This window comes from Zea mays, chromosome 5 (assembly GCF_902167145.1).
Source record: "Zea mays cultivar B73 chromosome 5, Zm-B73-REFERENCE-NAM-5.0, whole genome shotgun sequence".
NCBI lineage: Eukaryota > Viridiplantae > Streptophyta > Magnoliopsida > Poales > Poaceae > Zea > Zea mays.
Window position 1 is genome coordinate 218786268 of NC_050100.1, and position 22033 is coordinate 218808300.

The 22033-nt window shown below is 47.1% G+C and overlaps 1 protein-coding gene across 1 annotated transcript; it reads right to left on the bottom strand.

The window, feature by feature from the left end:
• Nucleotides 1-12638: 12638 nt before the first annotated feature.
• On the bottom strand, nucleotides 12639-15230 carry LOC103627796 (WAT1-related protein). Its single transcript, NM_001346921.1, has 5 exons — nucleotides 14939-15230; nucleotides 14132-14194; nucleotides 13514-14048; nucleotides 13259-13410; nucleotides 12639-13097 (listed from the first exon to the last, which is right to left on the bottom strand). Exons 1-5 carry the CDS (start codon nucleotides 15127-15129, stop codon nucleotides 12854-12856), a joined length of 1185 nt encoding a protein of 394 aa, NP_001333850.1. The 5' UTR covers nucleotides 15130-15230; the 3' UTR covers nucleotides 12639-12853.
• Between the last annotated feature and the right edge of the window lie 6803 nt (nucleotides 15231-22033).

A 22033-nucleotide genomic window follows, 5' to 3' on the forward strand; every position in this document is an offset into this window, starting at 1 on the left:
GACAATCCGGTGCACACCGGACAGTGTCCGGTGCGCCAGCCACGTCACCAGGCCGTTGGGTTCCGACCGTTGGAGCTCTGTCTGCTGGGCCCGCCTGGATGTCCGGTGGCGCACCGGACATGTACTGTAGAGTGTCTGGTGCGCCACCTCGCGCGTGCCTGACTTCTGCGCGCTCTGGCGCGCATTAATTGCTTCTGCAGATGACCGTTGGCGCGAAGTAGTCGTTGCTCCGCCGTTACACCGGACAGTCTGGTGTACACCGGACATGTCCGGTGAATTATAGCGGAGCGGATTCCCGAAGCTGGCGAGTTCAGAGTCGCTTCTCCTTGGAGCACCGGACACTGTCCAGTGTACACCGGACAGTCCGGTGAATTATAGTGGAGCGCCTCTGAGTTTTCCTGAAGGTGCGAACTTCATCCTGAAGTCCCCTGGTGCACCGGACACTGTCCGGTGTACACCGGACAGTCCGGTGCGCCAGACCAGGGCTGCCTTCAGTTATCCCTTGCTCTTTTTGTTGAACCCTTTTCATGGTCTTTTTATTGGCTTATTGTGAACCTTTGGTACCTGTAGAACTTATAGACTTGGGCAAACTAGTTAGTCCAATTATTTGTGTTGGGCAATTCAACCACCAAAATCAATTTAGGAATAGGTGTAAGCCTAATTCCCTTTCAATCTCCCCCTTTTTGGTGATTGATGCCAACACAAACCAAAGCAAGTATAGAAGTGCATAATTGAACTAGTTTGCAAAATGTAAGTGCAAAGGTTACTTAGAATTGAGCCAATAAATATTACTTACTAGATGTGCATGGATTGTTTCTTTATTTTTAACATTTTGGACCACGCTTGCACCACATGTTTTTTTTTGCAAATTCTTTTTGTAAATCCTTTTCAAAGTTCTTTTGCAAATAGTCAAAGGTAAATGAATAAGATTTTGAGAAGCATTTTCAAGATTTGAAATTTTCTCCCCCTGTTTCAAATGCTTTTCCTTTGATTAAACAAAACACCCCTTTCAATAAAATTCTCCTCTTAGTGTTCAAGAGGGTTTTGAGATACTAATTTTTGAAAGTGCTACTTTCTCCCCCTTTTTGAACACAAAAAGATACCAATTTGAAATTTACCAATTGAAAATCATTAGTTTTAAAATTAGGGTGGTGGTGCGGTCCTTTTGCTTTGGGCTCATACTCTCTCCCTCTTTGGCATGAATCACCAAAAATGGAATCATTAGAGCCCTTTGCTAACTACTTTCTCCCCTTTGGCAAATAAAACATATGAGTGAAGATTATACCAAAGACGGAGAATTGCTCGGAGCGACGGCGAAGGATGAGTAATAGAGTGGAGTGGAAGCCTTTGTCTTCGCCGAAGACTCCAATTCCCTTTCAATACACCTATGACTTGGTTTGAAATTCACTTGAAAACACATTAGTCATAGCATATATAAAGGAGACATGATCAAAGGTATATTTATGAGCTATGTGTGCAAGACATCAAAAGAAATTCCTAGAATCAAGAATATTTAGCTCATGCCTAAGTTTGGTAAAAGTTTGTTCATCTAGTGGCTTGGTAAAGATATCGGCTAATTGATCTTTAGTATTAATGTATGCAATCTCGATATCCCCCTTTTGTTGGTGATCCCTAAGAAAATGATACCGAATGGCTATGTGTTTAGTGCGGCTATGCTCAACGGGATTATCCGCCATGCGGATTGCACTCTCATTATCACATAGAAGAGGAACTTTGGTTAATTTGTAACCATAGTCCCGCAGAGTTTGCCTCATCCAAAGCAATTGCGCGCAGCAGTGGCCTGCGGCAATGTACTCGCCTTCGGCGGTAGAAAGGGCGACCGAATTTTGCTTCTTTGAAGCCCAAGACACCAAGGACCTTCCCAAGAACTGGCAAGTCCCTGATGTGCTCTTTCTATTAATTTTGCACCCTGCCCAATCGGCATTCGAATAACCAATTAAATCAAATGTGGATCCCCGAGGGTACCAAAGCCCAAACTTAGGAGTATAAGCCAAATATCTCAAGATTCGTTTTACGGCCGTAAGGTGAGATTCCTTAGGGTCGGCTTGGAATCTTGCACACATGCATACGGAGAACATAATGTCCGGTCGAGATGCACATAAATAGAGTAAAGAACCTATCATCGACCGGTATACCTTTTGATCGACGGATTTACCTCCCGTGTCAAGGTCGAGATGCCCATTGGTTCCCATGGGTGTCTTGATGGGCTTGGCATCTTTCATTCCAAACTTGGTTAGAATGTCTTGAGTATACTTCGTTTGGCTAATGAAGGTGCCTTCTTGGAGTTGCTTGACTTGGAATCCTAGAAAATACTTCAACTCCCCCATCATCGACATCTTGAATTTTTGTGTCATGATCCTACTAAATTCTTCACATGTAGATTTGTTAGTAGACCCAAATATGATATCATCAACATAAATTTGGCATACAAACAAATCATTGTCAAGAGTTTTAGTGAATAAAGTAGGATCGGCCTTTCCGACTTTGAAGCCATTAGCAATAAAGAAATCTCTTAGGCATTCATACCATGCTCTTGGGGCTTGCTTGAGCCCATAAAGCGCCTTAGAGAGCCTATAGACATGATTAGGGTACTCACTGTCTTCAAAGCCGGGAGGTTGCTCAACATAGACCTCTTCCTTGATTGGTCCATTGAGGAAGGCACTCTTCATGTCCATTTGGTAAAGCTTGAAGCCATGGTAAGTAGCATAGGCTAATAATATGCGAATTGACTCAAGCCTAGCTACGGGTGCATAGGTTTCACCAAAATCCAAACCTTCGACTTGGGAGTATCCCTTGACCACAAGTCGGGCTTTGTTCCTTGTCACCACACCATGCTCGTCTTGCTTGTTGCGGAAGACCCACTTGGTTCCTACAACATTTTGGTTAGGACGTGGAACTAAATGTCATACCTCGTTCCTAGTGAAGTTGTTGAGCTCCTCTTGCATCGCCATCACCCAATCCGAATCTTGGAGTGCTTCCTCTACCCTGTGTGGCTCAATAGAGGAGACAAAAGAGTAATGCTCACAAAAATGTGCAACACGAGATCTAGTGGTTACCCCCTTATGAATGTCGCCGAGGATGGTGTCGACGGGGTGATCTCGTTGGATTGCTTGGTGGACTCTTGGGTGTGGCGGCCTTGGTTGTTCATCCTCCTTGTCTTGATCATTTGCATCTCCTCCTTGATCATTGTCGTCATCTTGAGGTGGCTCATCTCTTTGATCTTCTCCTTCATCAACTTGAGCCTCATCCTCATTTGGAGTTGTTGGAGATGCTTGCGTGGAGGAGGATGGTTGATCTTGTGCATTTGGAGGCTCTTCGGATTCCTTAGGACACACATCCCCAATGGACATGTTCCTTAGCGCGATGCACGGAGCCTCTTCTTCACCTATCTCATCAAGATCAACTTGCTCGGTTAGGAGTTCGTATGATGTCTTCTTGAGGATTCGGTGTAGATATAACCGGTTGATGGCGTAGCAAGCGGTGTTAACCGCCTCGGCCCAAAACCGATCCGGCGTCTTGTACTCATCAAGCATGGTTCTTGCCATGTCCAATAGAGTTCTATTCTTCCTCTCCACTACACCATTTTGTTGTGGGGGTGTAGGGAGAAGAGAACTCATGCTTGATGCCCTCCTCCTCAAGAAAGCCTTCGATTTGTGAGTTCTTGAACTCCGTTCTGTTGTCGCTTCTTATTTTCTTGATCCTTAAGCCGAACTCATTTTGAGCTCGTCTCAAGAATCCTTTTAAGGTCTCTTGGGTTTGAGATTTTTCCTGCAAAAAGAACACCCAAGTGAAGCGAGAATAATCATCCACAATAACTAGACAGTACTTACTCCCGCCGATGCTTATGTAAGCTATCGGGCCGAATAGATCCATGTGTAGGAGCTCCAGTGGCCTGTCAGTCGTCATGATGTTCTTGTGTGGATGATGAACACCAACTTGCTTCCCGGCTTGGCATGCGCTACAAACCCTGTCTTTCTCAAAATGAACATTTGTTAGTCCTAAAATGTGCTCTCCCTTTAGAAGCTTATGAAGATTCTTCATTCTAACATGGGCTAGTCGGCGGTGCCAGAGCCAACCCATGTTAGTCTTAGCAACTAAGCAAGTGTCGAGTTCAGCTCTATCAAAATCTACCAAGTATAGCTGACCCTCTAACACTCCCTTAAATGCTATTGAATCATCACTTCTTCTAAAGACAGTGACACCTACATCAGTGAATAGACAGTTGTAGCCCATTTTGCATAATTGGGATACGGAAAGCAAATTGTAATCTAGTGAATCAACAAGAAAGACATTGGAAATGGAATGGTCAGGAGATATAGCTATTTTACCCAAACCTTTGACCAAACCTTGATTTCCATCCCCGAATGTGATAGCTCGTTGGGGACCTTGGTTTTTCTCATATGAGGAGAACATCTTTTTCTCCCCTGTCATGTGGTTTGTGCACCCGCTATCGATGATCCAACTTGAGCCCCCGGATGCATAAACCTACAAAACAATTTTAATTCTTGACTTTAGGTACCCAAACGGTTTTGGGTCCTTTGGCATTAGAAATAAGAACTTTGGGTACCCAAACACAAGTCTTTGACCCCTTGTGTTTGCCCCCAACAAACTTGGCAACTACCTTGCTGGATTTGTTAGTTAAAACATATGATGCATCAAAAGTTTTGAATGAAATGCTATGTTCATTTGATGCACTAGGAGTTTTCTTCTTAGGCAACTTAGCATGGGTTGGTTGCCTAGAACTAGATGTCTCACCCTTATACATAAAAGCATGGTTAGGGCCAGAGTGAGACTTCCTAGAATGAATTCTCCTAATTTTGCTCTCAGGATAGCCGGCAGGGTACAAAATGTAGCCCTCGTTATCCTGAGGCATGGGAGCCTTGCCCTTAACAAAATTGGACAATCTTTTAGGAGGGGCATTAAGTTTGACATTGTCTCCCCTTTGGAAGCCAATGCCATCCTTGATGCCAGGGCGTCTCCCACCATAGAGCATACTTCTAGCAAATTTAAACTTTTCATTTTCTAAGTTATGCTCGGCAATTTTAGCATCTAATTTAGCTATATGATCATTTTGTTGTTTAATTAAGACCATATGATCATGAATAGCATTGATATCAACATCTCTACATCTAGTGCAAATAGAAACATGCTCAATGGTAGATGTAGAGGGTTTGCAAGATTTTAATTCTACAACCTTAGCATGTAATATATCATTTTCACTTCTAAGGTTAGAAATAATAACATTGCAATCATCAAAATCTTTAGCCTTAGCCAGCAATTTTTTATTTTCAATCCTAAGGCTAGCAAGAGAATCATTCAATTCTTTAATCTTAGCATGTAAATTAACATTATCATCTCTAAGATTTGGAATTGAAACATTAGAATCAACCTTAGCTAACAAATTAGCATTCTCATTTCTAAGGTTGTCAATAGTCTCATGGCATGTGCTTAGCTCACTAGATAGTTTTTCACATTTTTCTACTTCTAGAGCGTAAGCATTTTTAACCTTAACATGCTTCTTATTTTCTTTAATAAGGAAGTCCTCTTGAGAGTCCAAGAGATCATCCTTCTCATGAATAGCACTAATCAATTCATTTAATTTTTCCTTTTGTTGCATGTTTAGGTTGGCAAAAAGAGTACGCAAATTATCTTCCTCATCACTAGCATTATCATCACTAGAGGATTCATATTTAGTGGAGGATTTGGATTTAACCTTCTTCTTTTTGCCGTCCTTTGCCATGAGGCACTTGTGGCCGACGTTGGGGAAGAGAAGTCCCTTAGTGACGGCGATGTTGGCGGCGTCCTCGTCGGAGGAGGAGTCGGTGGAGCTCTCGTCGGAGTCCCACTCGCGGCACACATGGGCATCGCCGCCCTTCTTCTTGTGATATCTCTTCTTCTCCTTTCTTCTCCCCTTCTTGTCGTCGCCCCTGTCACTGTCAATAGAAATAGGACATTTGGCAATAAAGTGACCGGGCTTACCACACTTGTAGCAAACCTTCTTGGAGCAGGGCTTGTAATCCTCCCCCCTCCTTTGCTTGAGGATTTGGCGGAAACTCTTGATGATGAGCGCCATTTCTTCGTTGTCGAGCTTGGAGGCGTCGATGGGTTGTCTACTTGATGTAGACTCCTCCTTCTTCTCCTCCGTCGCCTTGAATGCTACCGGTTGTGCTTCGGGCGTTGAGGAGGTACCTTGCTCGATGATTTTTTTGAGCCTTTAATCATTAGCTCAAAGCTCACAAATTTTCCTATAACCTCCTCGGGAGACATTAGCTTATATCTAGGATCACCTCGAATTAATTGAACTTGTGTAGGGTTAAGAAATACGAGGGATCTAAGAATAACCTTGACCATCTCATGGTCATCCCATTTTTCGCTCCCGAGGTTGCGCACTTGATTCACCAAGGTCTTCAAGCGGTTGTACATGGCTTGTGGGTCCTCCCCTTGGTGAAGCATGAAGCGACCGAGCTCCCCCTCGATCGTCTCCCGCTTGGTGATTTTTGTCACCTCGTCTCCTTCGTGTGCGGTCTTGAGTATGTCCCAAATTTCCTTCGCACTCTTTAACCCTTGCACCTCATTATACTCCTCTCGACTTAGAGAGGTGAGGAGTATAGTAGTGGCTTGGGAGTTAAAGTGGTGAATTTGGGCCACTTCGTCCGAGTCGTAGTCTTCATCCCCTACGGATGGTACCTGTACACCAAACTCAACAACATTCCATATGCTTGTGTGGAGTGAGGTTAGATGATGCCTCATTTTGTCACTCCATATATTATAATCTTCACCGTCAAAACCGGTGGTTTGCCTAATGGAACGGAGAGCAAAGGAGTACGCTTTGAAATGTGGGGATAGTGTAGGGGGATCTTACTAAACTTTTTGCGGTCATGGCGCTTAGAAGTGACGGACGGCGCGTCGGAGCCGGAGGTCAATGGTGATGAAGAGTCGGTCTCGTAGTAGACCACTTTCCTCATCCTCTTGTGCTTGTCACCTCTCCGATGCGACTTGTGGGAAGAGGATTTCTTCTCCTTCCCCTTCCCTTTGTTGGAGGAGTCTTTCTTCTCCTTCCTCTTGTTGCGGGACTCTTCCGATGAAGTCTCCCCATGGCTTGTAGTGGGCTTGTCGCCGGTCTCCATCTCCTTCTTGGCGTGATCTCCCGACATCACTTCGAGCGGTTAGGCTCTAATGAAGCACCGGGCTCCGATACCAATTGAAAGTCGCCTAGAGGGGGGTGAATAGGGGAAACTGAAATTTACAAAGTTAATCACAACTACAAGTTGGGTTAGCGTTAGAAATAGTAATGAGTCCGAGAGAGAGGGCGCAAAACAAATCGCAAGCGAATGAAGAGTGTGACACGTGGATTTGTTTTATCGAGGTTCGGTTCTCGCAAACCTACTCCCCGTTGAGGACGCCACAAAGGCCGGGTCTTTTTCAACCCTTTCCCTCTCTCAAACGGTCCCTCGGACCGAGTGAGCTTCTTCTCTCAATCAAACGGGAATCAAACTTCCCCGCAAGGACCACCACACAATTGGTGTCTCTTGCCTCGATTACAATTGAGATGATCGCAAGAAAGAATGAAAGAAAGAAGCAAACCAAGCGCAAGAGCTCAAAAGAACACAACAAATCTCTCTCACTAGTCACTAAAGCTTTGTGTGGAATTGGAGAGGATTTGATCACTTGGGTGTGTCTAGAATTGAATGCTAGAGCTCTTGTAAGGTGTAGAAGTGTGAAAACTTGGATGACTTGAATGAGGGGTGGTTGGGGGTATTTATAGCCCCAACCACCAAACTAGCCGTTTGGTGGAGGCTATCTGTCGCATGGTGCACCGGACAGTCCGGTGCACACCGGACAGTGTCTGGTGCGCCAGCCACGTCACCAGGCTGTTGGGTTCCGACCGTTGGAGCTCTGTCTGCTGGGCCCGCCTGGATGTCCGGTGGCACACTGGACATGTACTGTAGAGTGTCCGGTGCGCCACCTCGCGCGTGCCTGACTTCTGCGCGCTCTGGCGCGCATTAATTGCTTCTGCAGGTGACCGTTGGCGCGAAGTAGTCGTTGCTCCGCCGTTACACCGGACAGTCCGGTGTACACCGGACATGTCCGGTGAATTATAGCGGAGCGGATTCCCGAAGCTGGCGAGTTCAGAGTCGCTTCTCCTTGGAGCACCGGACACTGTCCAGTGTACACCGGACAGTCCGGTGAATTATAGTGGAGCGCCTCTGAGTTTTTCCGAAGGTGCGAAGTTCATCCTGAAGTCCCCTGGTGCACCGGACACTGTCCGGTGGTGCACCGGACACTGTCCGGTGTACACCGGACAGTCCGGTGCGCCAGACCAGGGCTGCCTTCGGTTATCCCTTGCTCTTTTTGTTGAACCCTTTTCATGGTCTTTTTATTGGCTTATTGTGAACCTTTGGTACCTATAGAACTTATAGATTTGGGCAAACTAGTTAGTCCAATTATTTGGGTTGGGCAATTCAACCACCAAAATCAATTTAGGAATAGGTGTAAGCCTAATTCCCTTTCAAAAAGCAATGAAGATTCATTGAAAATAATGCCTAAAATAGAATTAAAAGAGGACAAAGCTTATTGTCTATGTTGTTATGTGAAGCGCCCCGATCCTTTAGGACTAAAATGTGATACAATTACTAGTCCCAGGAGGCTAGTAACCACATTTCTTGCTCCAAATAGTACAGAGTTCGAATAAATGTTATTACAATACCAGAGTACAAGCTCGAGAGAGCCAAAAATACAAAGCGCAGTAGAAGATAAACTAGCCCAAGCCACAGGCAGAACTGGGTGAAGACACAGCCCCCCTCAATCAAGCATAGCAGAAAAGAAGTCTTCAGCTGCTGAAAATCATAAATAAATCTAGGTGAATACACTAGGTATTCCGCAAGCCCATCCCGCTCCCGTAAAGAGAAAGGGACCTATATCATACATGCTTTATATGGTGGAGTTGATGTCACTCTTCTTTTTCTCAGAGAAAGGCAATACTTTTAGGGTTTTTCCCAAAGAAATAGAAATAACACGTTGCTTAACCACCACTGAGCTTCCCGCTCCCGTGGCACCATTTTCTCTTCCAAAGACACACTCACACATTTTCCTGTTCACGAAGGTTGTAAAACACTAATTGTCATACCACACCAGACTCGTCCATTCCAGTGGACACGGACTATTCGAATAGGTTTGAACTCTGCGCAGAGGGGTACACTTTACCCACTAGTCCGGCTCTGCGATCTCATTGCCAATGAGATCCGAATCCGAAACTCTTTCCTTCCTCGCACGTCCTAACCTTAACGGTTATACCGGAAGGAGTCAGGCCACCGTCATACCCAAACCGGACGAAACATTCCCCCTCCTTATCCTCCCGATGCTCCCCAGCCTTCATAACCCTGGGGTTGGACCGTACGAGTTCAGATTGAGTGACTGCCCATACAGTCTCGAGTGGTTGTACTTATCATGAGTACAGGTAGTGAAGGATGACAAACCGGTCCTTATATGAGGGGACAATTCTTCTGCTCATGCCTAAACCAGCTAAGCTATCACCTTAGGCCCTCCCCTAAACCAGGGAGTCCCTGATCATCCCACTCACCAGGTGATGAGGGTGAATACCCTTCATTGCACACTTTTTGAAAACATCGTTTGGTCAAAACCACTGCCCCGTTTTCCCATCCCATATTTTGTGCTCAAAAGATGTTTGTTAATGCGGGGCTATCTCTCTGCTCACAATGCAATCATTCCATCCCTAAATCCCGGCTTAGGTAGTGGTAGACAGAATAGGTAAATTATGCATCAAGGGAATGATGGACTTGCCTTTGTCGAAGCTTTCCTGGCACAACAGATTTATCTCAGAGGGGTCGGGTTCCTGCCCTTCTTCCGAAACTACAATTTCCAAAGGATCGGGTCCCTCTTTCGCTAACAAGCACAGATAAGGAACAATACATCAATCATGGTGACTTAGTGGGGTGTGCCAATTATTATACATTATTATTTTTGTGCCCTATAATTTATTTAAACTGTTTTTGGTGCATAAAATATCAGCATATAAATATACATATGAAAATGAGAAAAATAAATGGGAAAAGGAAAAGAAAAGGAATTCCAGGTTAACCGGGCCGGGGGGGAATTTCGGCCCGGTCGGGCGCGGGCGCGCGGCGTCGCGGCCAAATGGGCCCACACAGCCCACGAGGAGCGGGGGACGGCGCGGCAGATGCCGTGGGCGCGGGTCCACGCGCCAGAGAGGGAAGGGGGAGACGGCGTCAGGGGGTAAGGAGGAGGGTGGTCCGCGGCGGGGGAGAACCGGTCGCCGGTGAACTCGACGGTGGTTCCTCGCCGGTGGTCCGGTTCTGGGTGGATGGGGTGGTGGCAAAGCACGAGCGGGGGTAGGGGGTCATGGAGGTGGGGTCAATTTGACCGGTGGAGGATTGGGGTGGCCGGTCCACGGCGGGTGGCGGGCGCTCACGACGGTGAAGTCGCTGGCGAGGCCACTAGGCGCAATAGGCGACGAGCAAGTGCGCGCTAGGCTTGCGACAGATAGACGGGCCTTAATAGAGCAATTTGATCATACGCCACTAGAGAGAGGAGGACGGAGCTCACCGGAGAGGGGAGGGATGACGGCGCCGAGCGCGATTGGGCTCGAGGGAGGGAGGTGGAGTGGCTGAGGCCTGGTGTGGTGGAACAAGGGGCTCGGGGCGGTCCTTTTATAGGTGGCCGGGGAGGGGGAAGGGAGGAGGAGCGGCGAGCATCAGTGAGCTCGCCATGATGGTGGTGATGGCGCAAAATGGCGACGGGGCGGCTCGGGCAGGCGGGGGATGAAGGGACGGCTCGGGCACAGTGCGCGGGGGCGCATGGCGCCAACCGAGCTGGTGAGCGTGTTAATGGCGAGGGGATGGGGCGGACGGTGGCCGGCGGTGAACGCGCCGGTGGCCTGGTCACGGGCGAGGGGGAGAAGGGGCTGACAGGCGGGGCCGAGATGTCTGTGAGGGAGGCGGTCGCGAGGGAGGGGAGCGCGGGCTGACGGGTGGGGCCAGGGTGTCAGTGAGGGAGGGGAACGCGCGGGAGGTGGGCCGCGTGGGCCGCGAGGGAGGGGAAGAGCGCGAGCGCGTGGGGGGAGGAGAGGTGGGCTGGATCCGGCCCAGCCGGGGGGGGAAGGGATTTCCTTTTCTTTTTCTATTTATATTTCCTTTTTCTTTTTATATTTCTTCTTTTTTTCTTTAATCTCCTTTTTCTTTTGAACAAATATTTATCTATGTTTCTTGGGTGTCAAGAAAAATATTCTATGTGATGTGCTACTAACAACCATGGTGTATGCATATGATGAATGAGAAGTCTTATGGGGTGGGGGCCTTAAGAGATAATAAGAAGGGGGGGGTTAGGGGTTTTTAGGGTTTCTAACCTTGGGGTAAAAACTGGGATGTTACATTATGGTAAATAGTTTGATTAGTATAGTAATTTCCCCCAACTCATTTTTTGATCTCGGTCCGCCACTGGTCATGGCTAGACTAGCACGGGCACGGTAGACTAAGCGTGTCGCCTCTGACTAGCCTGAGCATGCTTAAGTAGGCCATTTTTATGCTTAGACTGCTATGCTTAGACTGCTACTCCTAGGGAACGATGGCATTGAACAATTTCATACCGGATTGTTTGCCTACTTAATATAAATATTGATGAGCTGGAATGATTTCTGGTTAAAATCCAGAACAAAAGAACATGCTCTTATCAAAGTTTGTATAAATGAGAGAAACAATCTGGCTAGCCGGCTAGGACTTGTTCCAGCCCTAGCCCCTCATTTCGTATAAACAGGCCCAATAAACGGTTTGTTCCATCCTCTCCGGTCAGTGTCAAAACAGTCCCGAGTGCCTTATATTATACATATATGCATGAGCTCATATGATAAGAGATTAAGGGGTGTTTGGTTTGAGAAACCATTCATTTCTCATGTTAGTAGTAACTAACTACGAGGAATGATATGGCGATAGATTAACTTATTCTATTTCACAAACCAAACAAAAATAGTAACGAGTGAGAAGACGATGGACTAACTTATTTCTGGAACCAAACATCAAACATCGTATAAGAGTGTCAATAGATACGCATCTCCGGCCTCCTGCATTTTTAAAGGAATGTTTGACAGTGTCGTCCAGGCATCTAGCACTACTAACCACAGGAACACCAGCAGAAATTAAAAAGCAAAAACTAAAGCAGAAAACGACCGGAATCAACGTGTGACATCCGATCCGATCCGACCCCCAAAGCGAGCGCACATTTGCATTGGGTTCCATGTCGATTCAGGCATCGATCGATTTAACAAGAATTAAAAGCTCGCGATTAGTGGATGCACCAAGGGAGCAGCTAGCAGCTAGGGCAAATCAAAGGGCCGGGAGCAACTAAATATGCGAAGCCGATCACCATCAGTCGTCGTCTATGCACGTCGATCGCATTAAGCAAAGGCGAGAGGCATGTATGAGAGCACTGATGGAGTAAATAATTCCAGCTCTACGAAAGCAGCAGAGCTGATGATGCGTGTTTACTGATCGATTAAGCAAGCCGGCCAGTAACGTCATGGCCTTATCCCCTTCTTCATACAAAGGATCGTCTGTGTCTCTCGTGCACTCTCTCACAAGAATTTCAAGGCGAAATTAATAATTAACAAAAACGGAAAACAAACAAAAAATCGCACGGCATATGTATGTGCAGTGCGTCCACGTCCACTCGATCAGCCATATATAACCTGCGGCAGGACGCTTCTATCTGCGTGTGTCAGTGTCTATAGCTACAACTGACGGCCGGGCAGGTTGATTTAGGTTTAGGAGTAGTAGATAGATAGATATACTAGCTGTAGCTACTAGTAATGGCCGTTGTTGGCCGCCGGCGTCTCGACGTCGAAGACGACGCCGCGGCCGCTGCCGACCTCGTGCTTGCAGTTGCCGTTGCCGTTGGGCTGCGCCAAGGTGATGGGCAGCTCGACGGCGGCAGCCGCTGATGCGCCCTTGGAGCCGCCTGATGCTGAGACGTCGGCCACGCTGTCCTTGCTCTTGCCCCAGATGAGCGCGTACAGGCCTAACACGATGATCGCAGCGCCAATCACGCTGAAAGAACAAATAAAAGGAGACGGTGGCATTGTCGATCAGCACTAGTACTTGATCTGCTGGATTTTGTATATATGCATATAAAAACATCTGGATATATAAGCATGGGATATAATAATATCATCTAGCTAGGTTGATTTCATTCGTCGTCCGTACCGTACCTTCCGAGAGTGATCTCTTCTTTGAGTATGATGGAGCCCATGACGGCGGTGATGATCATGCAGAGAGGGTTGAAGGCCGTGACGAACACCGGGCCTCGTTGCCTGGACACGATGCCTTGCACGTAGTATGCCACGCCGGAGCACACTATGCCCTGTACGCGCACGTCGTTAATTCGTCAAGATTGCTGAGCTGTACGTACGTAGAAACGGAGTATGTACGTATATATACAGGCAAGCAGCAGCTAGCTAGCTTACGGCGTAGACGGCGGTGAAGAGGCGGGTGTCGAAGCCGATGACCCAGGCCTGGGTGTTGCGGCGCTCGGCGACGAGCGCGACGGAGCCGCTCATGAGCGACCCCATGAGGCAGATGAGCGCCGTCAGCGACAGCTCCGCGGGGTAGCTCTTGAGCGTGTTGGCCTGGAGCACGAAGAAGGCGGACCAGCAGACGCAGGCGATTACGATGGTGATGATCCCCGTGAGGAAGCCGCCGGCGGCGGCGGCACTGTTGGCTCCCTGGCCGCCGGCGCTGTCGTGGTGGTGCTGCCCCTTGGACCACGGGAACTGCACCACGGGGCCATGGTACAGGACCATGAGCACCGCGCCGGCGACCGTGAGGACCGTGCCCGCGATCTTGGCCTGGCTGTGCACGCTCCGCAGCCGCACCTTCTCCATGCGCAGGACCAGGGCCATGACGAACGTGACGGCCGGGAGGATGTTTATGAGCGCCGACGCGAAGCCGGCCGAGGTCAGGTTCGCCCCCATGTAGTAGAGGTTCTGGTCCAGCACCGGTCTGCATGCACATGCGGGAACGACATCAGATCAGAGACATCATGCATGCATGCATGCATAAGTCTATTATTAATTTGTACGTACTCGAGCATGGCGAGCCCCATTATCTTGAGGAAGATGGTGATGGTCATCCTTGGCCTCGCGTTCCTGCACCACGTACGTACGTTGCATTAATGGGAGAACAAGAAACAATTAGCAGAGATCAGCTACTACTTGGGAGTAAGCATGCATCATTTTGATTTAACAACAGATGATGACAACGAGCTGTGGGAAACTTTTTAATTTGCTCTGGATGCATGCAGGTACGGAATAGAATAGGCGTGCTAGCTGCTTTTTTCCAGATTGATTAGGATCCGCAAGTGCTAGCTAGCTTAGTCGTGGAGCATGCACCATATATATATTTGCTGAAAGCGACCAGTGAAAAATGCTACGTCGCGGGCTTTGGCAGACCGAGAATGTCTTATGAACTGATCCGAAGTAAGTAGTATATGTACTCGTAGCTAGATTCGACGAGTGGCTGATGACAACGAACTGCAATGGACGAATATATACTGAATGTATATATACTGAATGCGAGTGCAAGCATGCATCGGCATATGTACGTAGCTTCATCGTCAGACATCAGTTGCAACATGGAAGTGAGCGTCGATCGATCGATGGTAATGCTTGTGCAAGCAGAGAATCGTACGTACGTGTCTGCCTAGGATGAATCATGCATGGGCACGACCTAAGGCTATCTCAATCAGCTTATCTATCCTCATTTTCATATTCAAACTTTACTGTAGGAACAGTAATATAGTCTAAAATAGTGTTTTCAGTGACCTATATGGAGGGGAGAGAAAAACGACTAGTGAGGATCGGAGCGACATGATTAATTATATATATTGTTACCTCTCGAACCAGAGCGCGAATGGCGCCATGACGGCGGTGGCGCAGAGGTTACGGTACACGACGAGGACGAAGTGGCTCATCCCGCGCTTGAGCGAGGCCACGGCCACGATGTACATCCCGGCGAAGCCTACCTGCAGCAGGACCATGGCCAGGTACGGCTTCACGTCGTTCAGAACTTTTCCCACGCCCATTTTATCTCTCAAAGCTAAGCTCTCTCCTCCAACAAGTTCCAGCTGCTAATGGCTAATAAGTAACTATACTACCTCGACCGAGGTCCTCAGCTAGTAGCTAGCTATGGCAGTGAGGAGGCAGCCGAGGTCACCCAACCATTTATATAGCCGCGCGCCGCTGTACGTACGTACATGTACATCCCGAGACGATGCCAGCAAGCTAAGTGCAGCCATTGATGGATCCGAGTCACCGGCACCCGGCTGTTGTGTGTCTGTCGCAGTGCTGGCTTAGCTAATTGTTCCCCTTGTTTAATATTCCACTTCCGGCGAAAGCAGAAGCTGCTCGATCCTACTACTACTTCAGCTTTTCCCGGCCCGGTCCGGCCCGGCCCGGCCCGGAAAATGCAGGGCCTCTCTGGCACTTATGAGAGTTAGCTTAGCCTTAAATTTTTTCTTCTAGATCACTTTTTTGGGTCATATCATCAGCATCCCATCTCCTATTTTTTCATCTTCCGCATCGGTCTTTTTAAATACTTTTCCTATACCTCACTACAACTAAAAATATCATTTTCTATGTATATTTTTCATTTACTATAATTTTTTCATCTACTAACAATTGGAAGTGAGCCCACGTAAACAGTATTTGGAGAGCAGTCAAACGCACGCCAGATCGAGGGGGAGAGAGAAACGGACCTCCGTGTGGAGCACCTGGCATGGGAGCCGCTGCGGCCATGGCGCGCATGCATGCTACAGGACAAGGGGGAGGGGGGCGTCGCGCAGCGCGCCTGCTGCGGACGCGCGGACCTGCTTCGCTTTGGCGTAGTGCATGTCGTCAGCATCGCCACGAGCTGAGTAGGGACAGCAAATGTGGAACATGCATGTTACGAATCACGTGACAAGATGTGGAATCGATCGATGCTGGGTATGCCGCCACACAAATTTTATTCAGATTCTCTTCGGTCATCGATCGGGTTTAATTCTGAAGCCGAATTGAAGGTTCTGCCGAAACAAAGCAGCAATGAACAAATGCAACAAAACAAATATCTGATGCTTATTATTGTGAACGAGGTACAGGGTATTCACACAAACATATACACATATGGTACTGGTACTTGTCCTTGTCGCCATCAGTTCCATATTGATCCCTGGAAATTAAAATACCTCTCATTTAATCCTAATTCCTAAATACGTGTCTAGTATAAGAATATCACAACGTGCGATGTGGCGCTATGGTGCACAATACTTTAATTTGTGCAATAGTATTTCAATGTATGAAGAACCCACTCTCCATGATCAGCTCAATAGTATCGCCTTATTAAAGACTCCTTTAGACCGTTCCAACAGGTTCTATAAAGGACCCTGCACCCTAAATTTTAGAGAAAATTCTCATCCTCTATGTGTTCAGGCTGTCCCCAGCAGCGTCCCCTAAATTCTATCCCCGAAAGGAATATTCTCTGTACTTTACAGCACACTCTAAAAGATTTTGTCCTCTATATCTTCTCAGTCTCCAGCAACGTCCCCTAAATTTTATCCTCTATACCTCATATTATATATTTTCTCAACCACATTAACAGAAATTTTAGAACCTGTATTTTTAATCAAAATATTGTCCATATAGCAAATCATTTTAAACATATATTAATAAATATGTGATTTTCTTATCTTCATTGGCTTTCTTTTTTATCGGTCCTTGGTGTTGTGCAGTAAAAAATCCCCTTCTCTCTCCTTGCGTTGCTTTGAGCGGTGACCTGCTGGTGCTGCTTGGTCGTGTTGTGTAGCAGCAAGGTGATGGAAGAGAGCGTGGGAGATCAAGGCGGCAGAGATCGAGGATGCCATTGCTCCCAAAGTTGCAGCGCTGTGCCCATGGTTGAGTAGTGTTTCGCAGGTGGCGTAGACCCGCACCACCACACATCGCCGTCTGTGGCGATTGCTCCGCCACTGGACCTACCTAGCTTCGGGAACCTCTTCACGACGGACTCGACTGCACCCGTCGTGCTCCAACCTGCAGCATGGAATGTGCGAGGGGAAGCTTCCACCCCGGCGGCGCGGGAGGGAGAGGGAGTGGCGGATAGCGAACGCCCAGAGGAACTCCACATTTAGAGTGTCGAACGACGCACGCTAATTTTATCGGAAGCTTACCGTGCGTTGTTGGATGGATAAAGTAGCTCGGCGTCCTCTAAATTTAACAGACAAAACCATATACCGCTCATTGTTGGAGACAGTCTCAGCAGCATCCTCTAAACATTCATCTATATTTATTTTATATTTATTTAGAAGACGTTGTTGAATTCTCTATGTATCGAATTTCTTCCTCCTCTCCTCTATCCTCTAAATTTAGTGGGGTGCACGAGGTAAAAAGTAGTTTGAAGTAAAATCCAAAATGCTGTTACAATTGAAACAACCTTCTCCCTCTGTACTACAGTACAACGCATTCTAATTTTTTTTAACATAACTTAAGGGAATACTCACATGACGATACGTTACCCATGGATTAAACACAATTAAGGTCTTGTTCGGTTATTCCAATTCCATGTGAATTGGAGTGTATTGGATTGTATTGAGATAGATTTTGACTTGCTATGGATTTAAACCGACTCAATACCACTCAATCCACATGGATTAACGGTGAAACGAACATACCCTAAAGAGTTTTACGTGAAATTGTTGTTTCCTTTTTTAAATAAACTTGACCAAATCTGAGAGTGGGCAACACATAGAATACCTTAGAGCATGTCCAATAGCGCCTTAAATTAGTGCTCTAGTTTGAAGTACTAGAACCCAACACAGAAAAAAACAACATCAACAGTGCTCTATTTTATAATACATCATGAATTGACTCAAATATATATAATATACTCCAGACTTGTGCTCTATCCTTGGTTTGTACATTATTATCATCATTTTCTTTTCTAATAATGTAATTTACTTTCTAAAATACATGATTTATGAGAGTAGTTTATTTTTAGTGCCCTAAACACTTTGAATAATATAGTATTTTAATTTTTGAGGCACTATTTTGAATCATCTTGTTGGAGATGCTCCTACAGTACTCATCACGGTGTCTTCAATATAAGTTATGTAGACATTTAAATTTGTTCCTATATAATAATTAATCGTTGGAGGGTAATGGATAATCCTGTAACACTCTGTCCCCCTTGCTTTGATGGCTGCTGCGTTCCCAGGTGAGCTCCGGATCAGAAGACCGAATTGGCTTTCCATGTAAGCCATTATTAGTTTCAACACTAATCCATATGAATTAGATGATATTGAATCGGTTTAATCATAGCAAGTCAAAATCCACCCCAATTCATTTAAATACACTCTAATCCATATAGAATTGGAATAACCGAATAAGGCCTAAGGCTTAGACTTTGTTCGATTATTTTCAACTCAGAACTTGTTTGTTTTGTTGTCAATCTATATGGATTAGCTGAAATTGAGTGGATTTAAATCTTAAACAAGTCAAATCTTTTATAGTTTTTTTTCAATCTCATCCAATCCATGCGACCTCATGTAGATTGGATGGGATTGGAAAGAATTTTGATTTGATTGGGATTTAATCCAATCCACTCCCACATGGATTGGTTGCAAAACGAACGGCCCTTAGGCCTTATTCGGTTATTCTCGTCTCATGTGAATTGGATGAGATTGGAAAAAAAATATGAAAGATTTTGACTTGTCTGGTATTTAAACCAACTCAATCCCACCAAATCCACGTGGATTGAGAGCAAAACGAATAATGTTGGCTTAAATCCCGCAAACTCATAGTATTGCCACTGCTATGACGATGGGTTTTGTGTTACATCGAAAGATGGAACGGCGGCGACGCCTATAGTCACGGGCGTTAAAAACCGCCCACACAATCGTGAGCTCAACAAGCGCAATCTATGCCTTCTACTCATGGGTCAGCGACCGAAAAAGCATGTTGTAGCCATGGACACGCAACTCCGACACTTGGAGGAATGATGAATGCGCTTTTCAGACATCATGTCGTATGCATGCACCCTCAGCTCGCTTCGTGAGCAACTAGCTTGCGGTGGGCGAGAGGGAGGAGGAGCACACACGTATCGTAGTGCTGTGCCTTTTCACAGGTGAGAGTGACCACGCGCGAGACAGATCAATGGAGCTGCCGAGCGCCGAGGCCGGCTAAGGGTCTGTTTGTTTATGCAATATTTTACACCGAATCGTTTTAGCTAATCAAACCTTAAATAAATTAAGTAAGCAATCTAGCTAAGAATTATTCTAGGAGTGACTTCAAAAGAAAGTATTTTATGAGAAAATCCGTAGGAGCCGAACATGCCCTAAGGGCTAGTTTAAAAACCTTATTTTTCTAAGAGTTTTTTTTATTTCTATAAAGAAAATTAGTTCATTTTCTATTGAAAATTGGAAATCTCAGAAAAAATAGGGTTAGCAAACTAACTCTAATGGAGGCAATTAATCAGGTAGCCGCTGGCTAGCGTAGCTAGTGCGTGCTGATAACACGCGCGCGCCGATCCACCGAGTGCTCGCGTGCCGGCAAGGCGTGGTGCGCTCCTGTTAGGATCCGCATCGCCTGCAAATTAACCTAAGCTAGCTCCTCGCGCGCCGTCCTCCGGTTACCCGCATCGCCGCGGCCTCCGGTTTGGTAGAAACTACTACTACGCCTAACTCTCCAATGAGGCAAGCGTTAGTGGTATACACGGCCTGGGCGGGATAGAAATGATCTGTGTGCCTGACGTGCGTACACATGCGCCCGCCCACCATGCATCTACTAGATCTGCACTACTGCGAATCGATCGGCGGTGTTATTCCGCGTACGTCGCGGCTTCGGTTCTTTCCTTCTCGATCTCATCTGCCATCCAGCAAGCTCCGTACGTACGTCGCAGGTATTTGAGCAACTTATTGCATGCATATCGGCATGCATATGTATGGCTCTCTGGCCGGCACAAGCCAAGACGGACTTGGCCACCCACACCCCGTTATATTATTACATAAATAATGTGCCCTGCAGATATAAAAGGAAGGCCGTGGTGCCTGCCATGTATATGTGCGGTGGTGTACATGCACGCATTGGAGACTACAGCTAGCTCAGTGTCTCCTTTTTTTTGTCTTCCCGGTATTAGGGGCAACCACTTGTATTGGCTTGGCTACGTATTATACGTATGTATGCCTAGAGCACTTGCCTGAAAAGAAGATAAGGTGCAGCCGTGCAGCGTGGCTACCACGTATCATCACGTATGTACGCCGAACTTGAAAGGGATTACGACGCTGCTCGTTAATCTCCTGAGACTGTGACACATGCCTCACCAGATCAGAGGTGACCTAATTTGAAGCCCCCTGCTGGACCCCGGTCCTTCACTGGCTACGGGAGTGAGCCACATCACGTCGGACAGTGCGCGCGCGCGTGTTCGGTTGAACCGATCGATCATGGGCCGGGGTTTGTCTTCGATCGGCGCCACGCCCCCCTACCCTCCCTTTTGGCTGCTGTCGCCGTCGCGGCGCCCCGCAGAAAGGGGAAAAAAAATGCATGCATCCGCGCGCCCTGCTGCGCGCGCACACCGGCAGAGAGGCACTGGGCGGCAACGATCCGGCCGGTCGGCGGTGTTGTTGGTGCGGGCGACCATGAGGAATTGAGAGGCTCCATAACGCCCTGCGTGCTGATCTGGCCCTGAATCACACGCACCGCAGCAGCTCTCCTTTTCCTCAGGTCAATGTCTGTGACAGCGGAAAGCTAAATTGCGTGCGCCATGGTGCGCTGCGCATCCGTCCATGCAGCGCCATCCAGCCGATGGGCTGAACGGCGAAACAATGGGTTAATTCGTTTAGAGATCAGAGAGCTGAGCTAGGCCATGTTTGTTACCCCGGTTTACGTATTCAGCTTATTTAAAATCCCCTCTCTTGCTCAACCGATCCCTCTTCATCCTCTCCCTCCCTTCACCTCCAAGCTCCTCTGTCGCCATTCCCTGAATCCGGCGCCATGCTATAGAGATCCTTCTCCCCGCGTCCAATGGACGGAGCTCGTAGCGGATCACCGCCTATCACCGCCTCCTGTCAGTAGCGCGCTGCCACAAATCTGTCATGGTCCCTTTCAACCTCACCTCGAGCATGATGCTTCTGTTTTCGAAACATGCTCGTGCTGTCCTAAAAAGCTCGACCCATGTACTTTTTGTTACCTCGACTTATATATCCAGCTTATAGAAGACACTGAAACTGATAGTCATAATCATTCACTATAAGTTTTTTTATTTTAAAATCTAAAAATGATAGTTGATGGCTCCAATTACAACGAAAGAAAGCAGAGGTGCTATGCAGAGAAGTACTGATGCTTAGACTTAGGCTACTCAATGGATACTTGTTGATTGCATGGTCATGTATAGGTGAAAGGGAAATGTGACCTTGGGCCATTTCTAAGTATTTTGGTGATTAAGTGTCCAACACAATTGTCCTAAGTATTTATAAGTGCCAAATGGTGGATGAAGTGAAAATCAATACAAAGGTATGATTCTAGACTTAGTATATTAGTTTTTGTGTACTAACATATTTGTCTAAGTGCTAGAATCAGAGAAAATACAAAAGGAAAAAGACTTGGCTAGAGCAGCCAAGACTCTGCGCAGTTTGGGTGCACCGGACTGTCCGGTGGTGCACCGGACAATGTCCGGTGCGCCAGGCTGGCGTCTGGTCAACCGGCCGCTCTCGGGAATTCGGCGGCGGCGTACGACTACAATTCACCGGACTGTCCGGTGGTGCACCGGACTGTCCGGTGAGCCAACGGTCGGCCGCGCCAACGGTCGGCCGCGCAATCCGCGCATGACGCGTTGCCGAGCCAACGGTCTGAATGGGGCACCGGACTGTCCGGTGCACACCAGACAGTGTGAGAGCACCTAGAGGGGGGGTGAATAGGTGATCCTGAAAAACTTGAAACTTAAAGCCACAAACTTGATTAAGT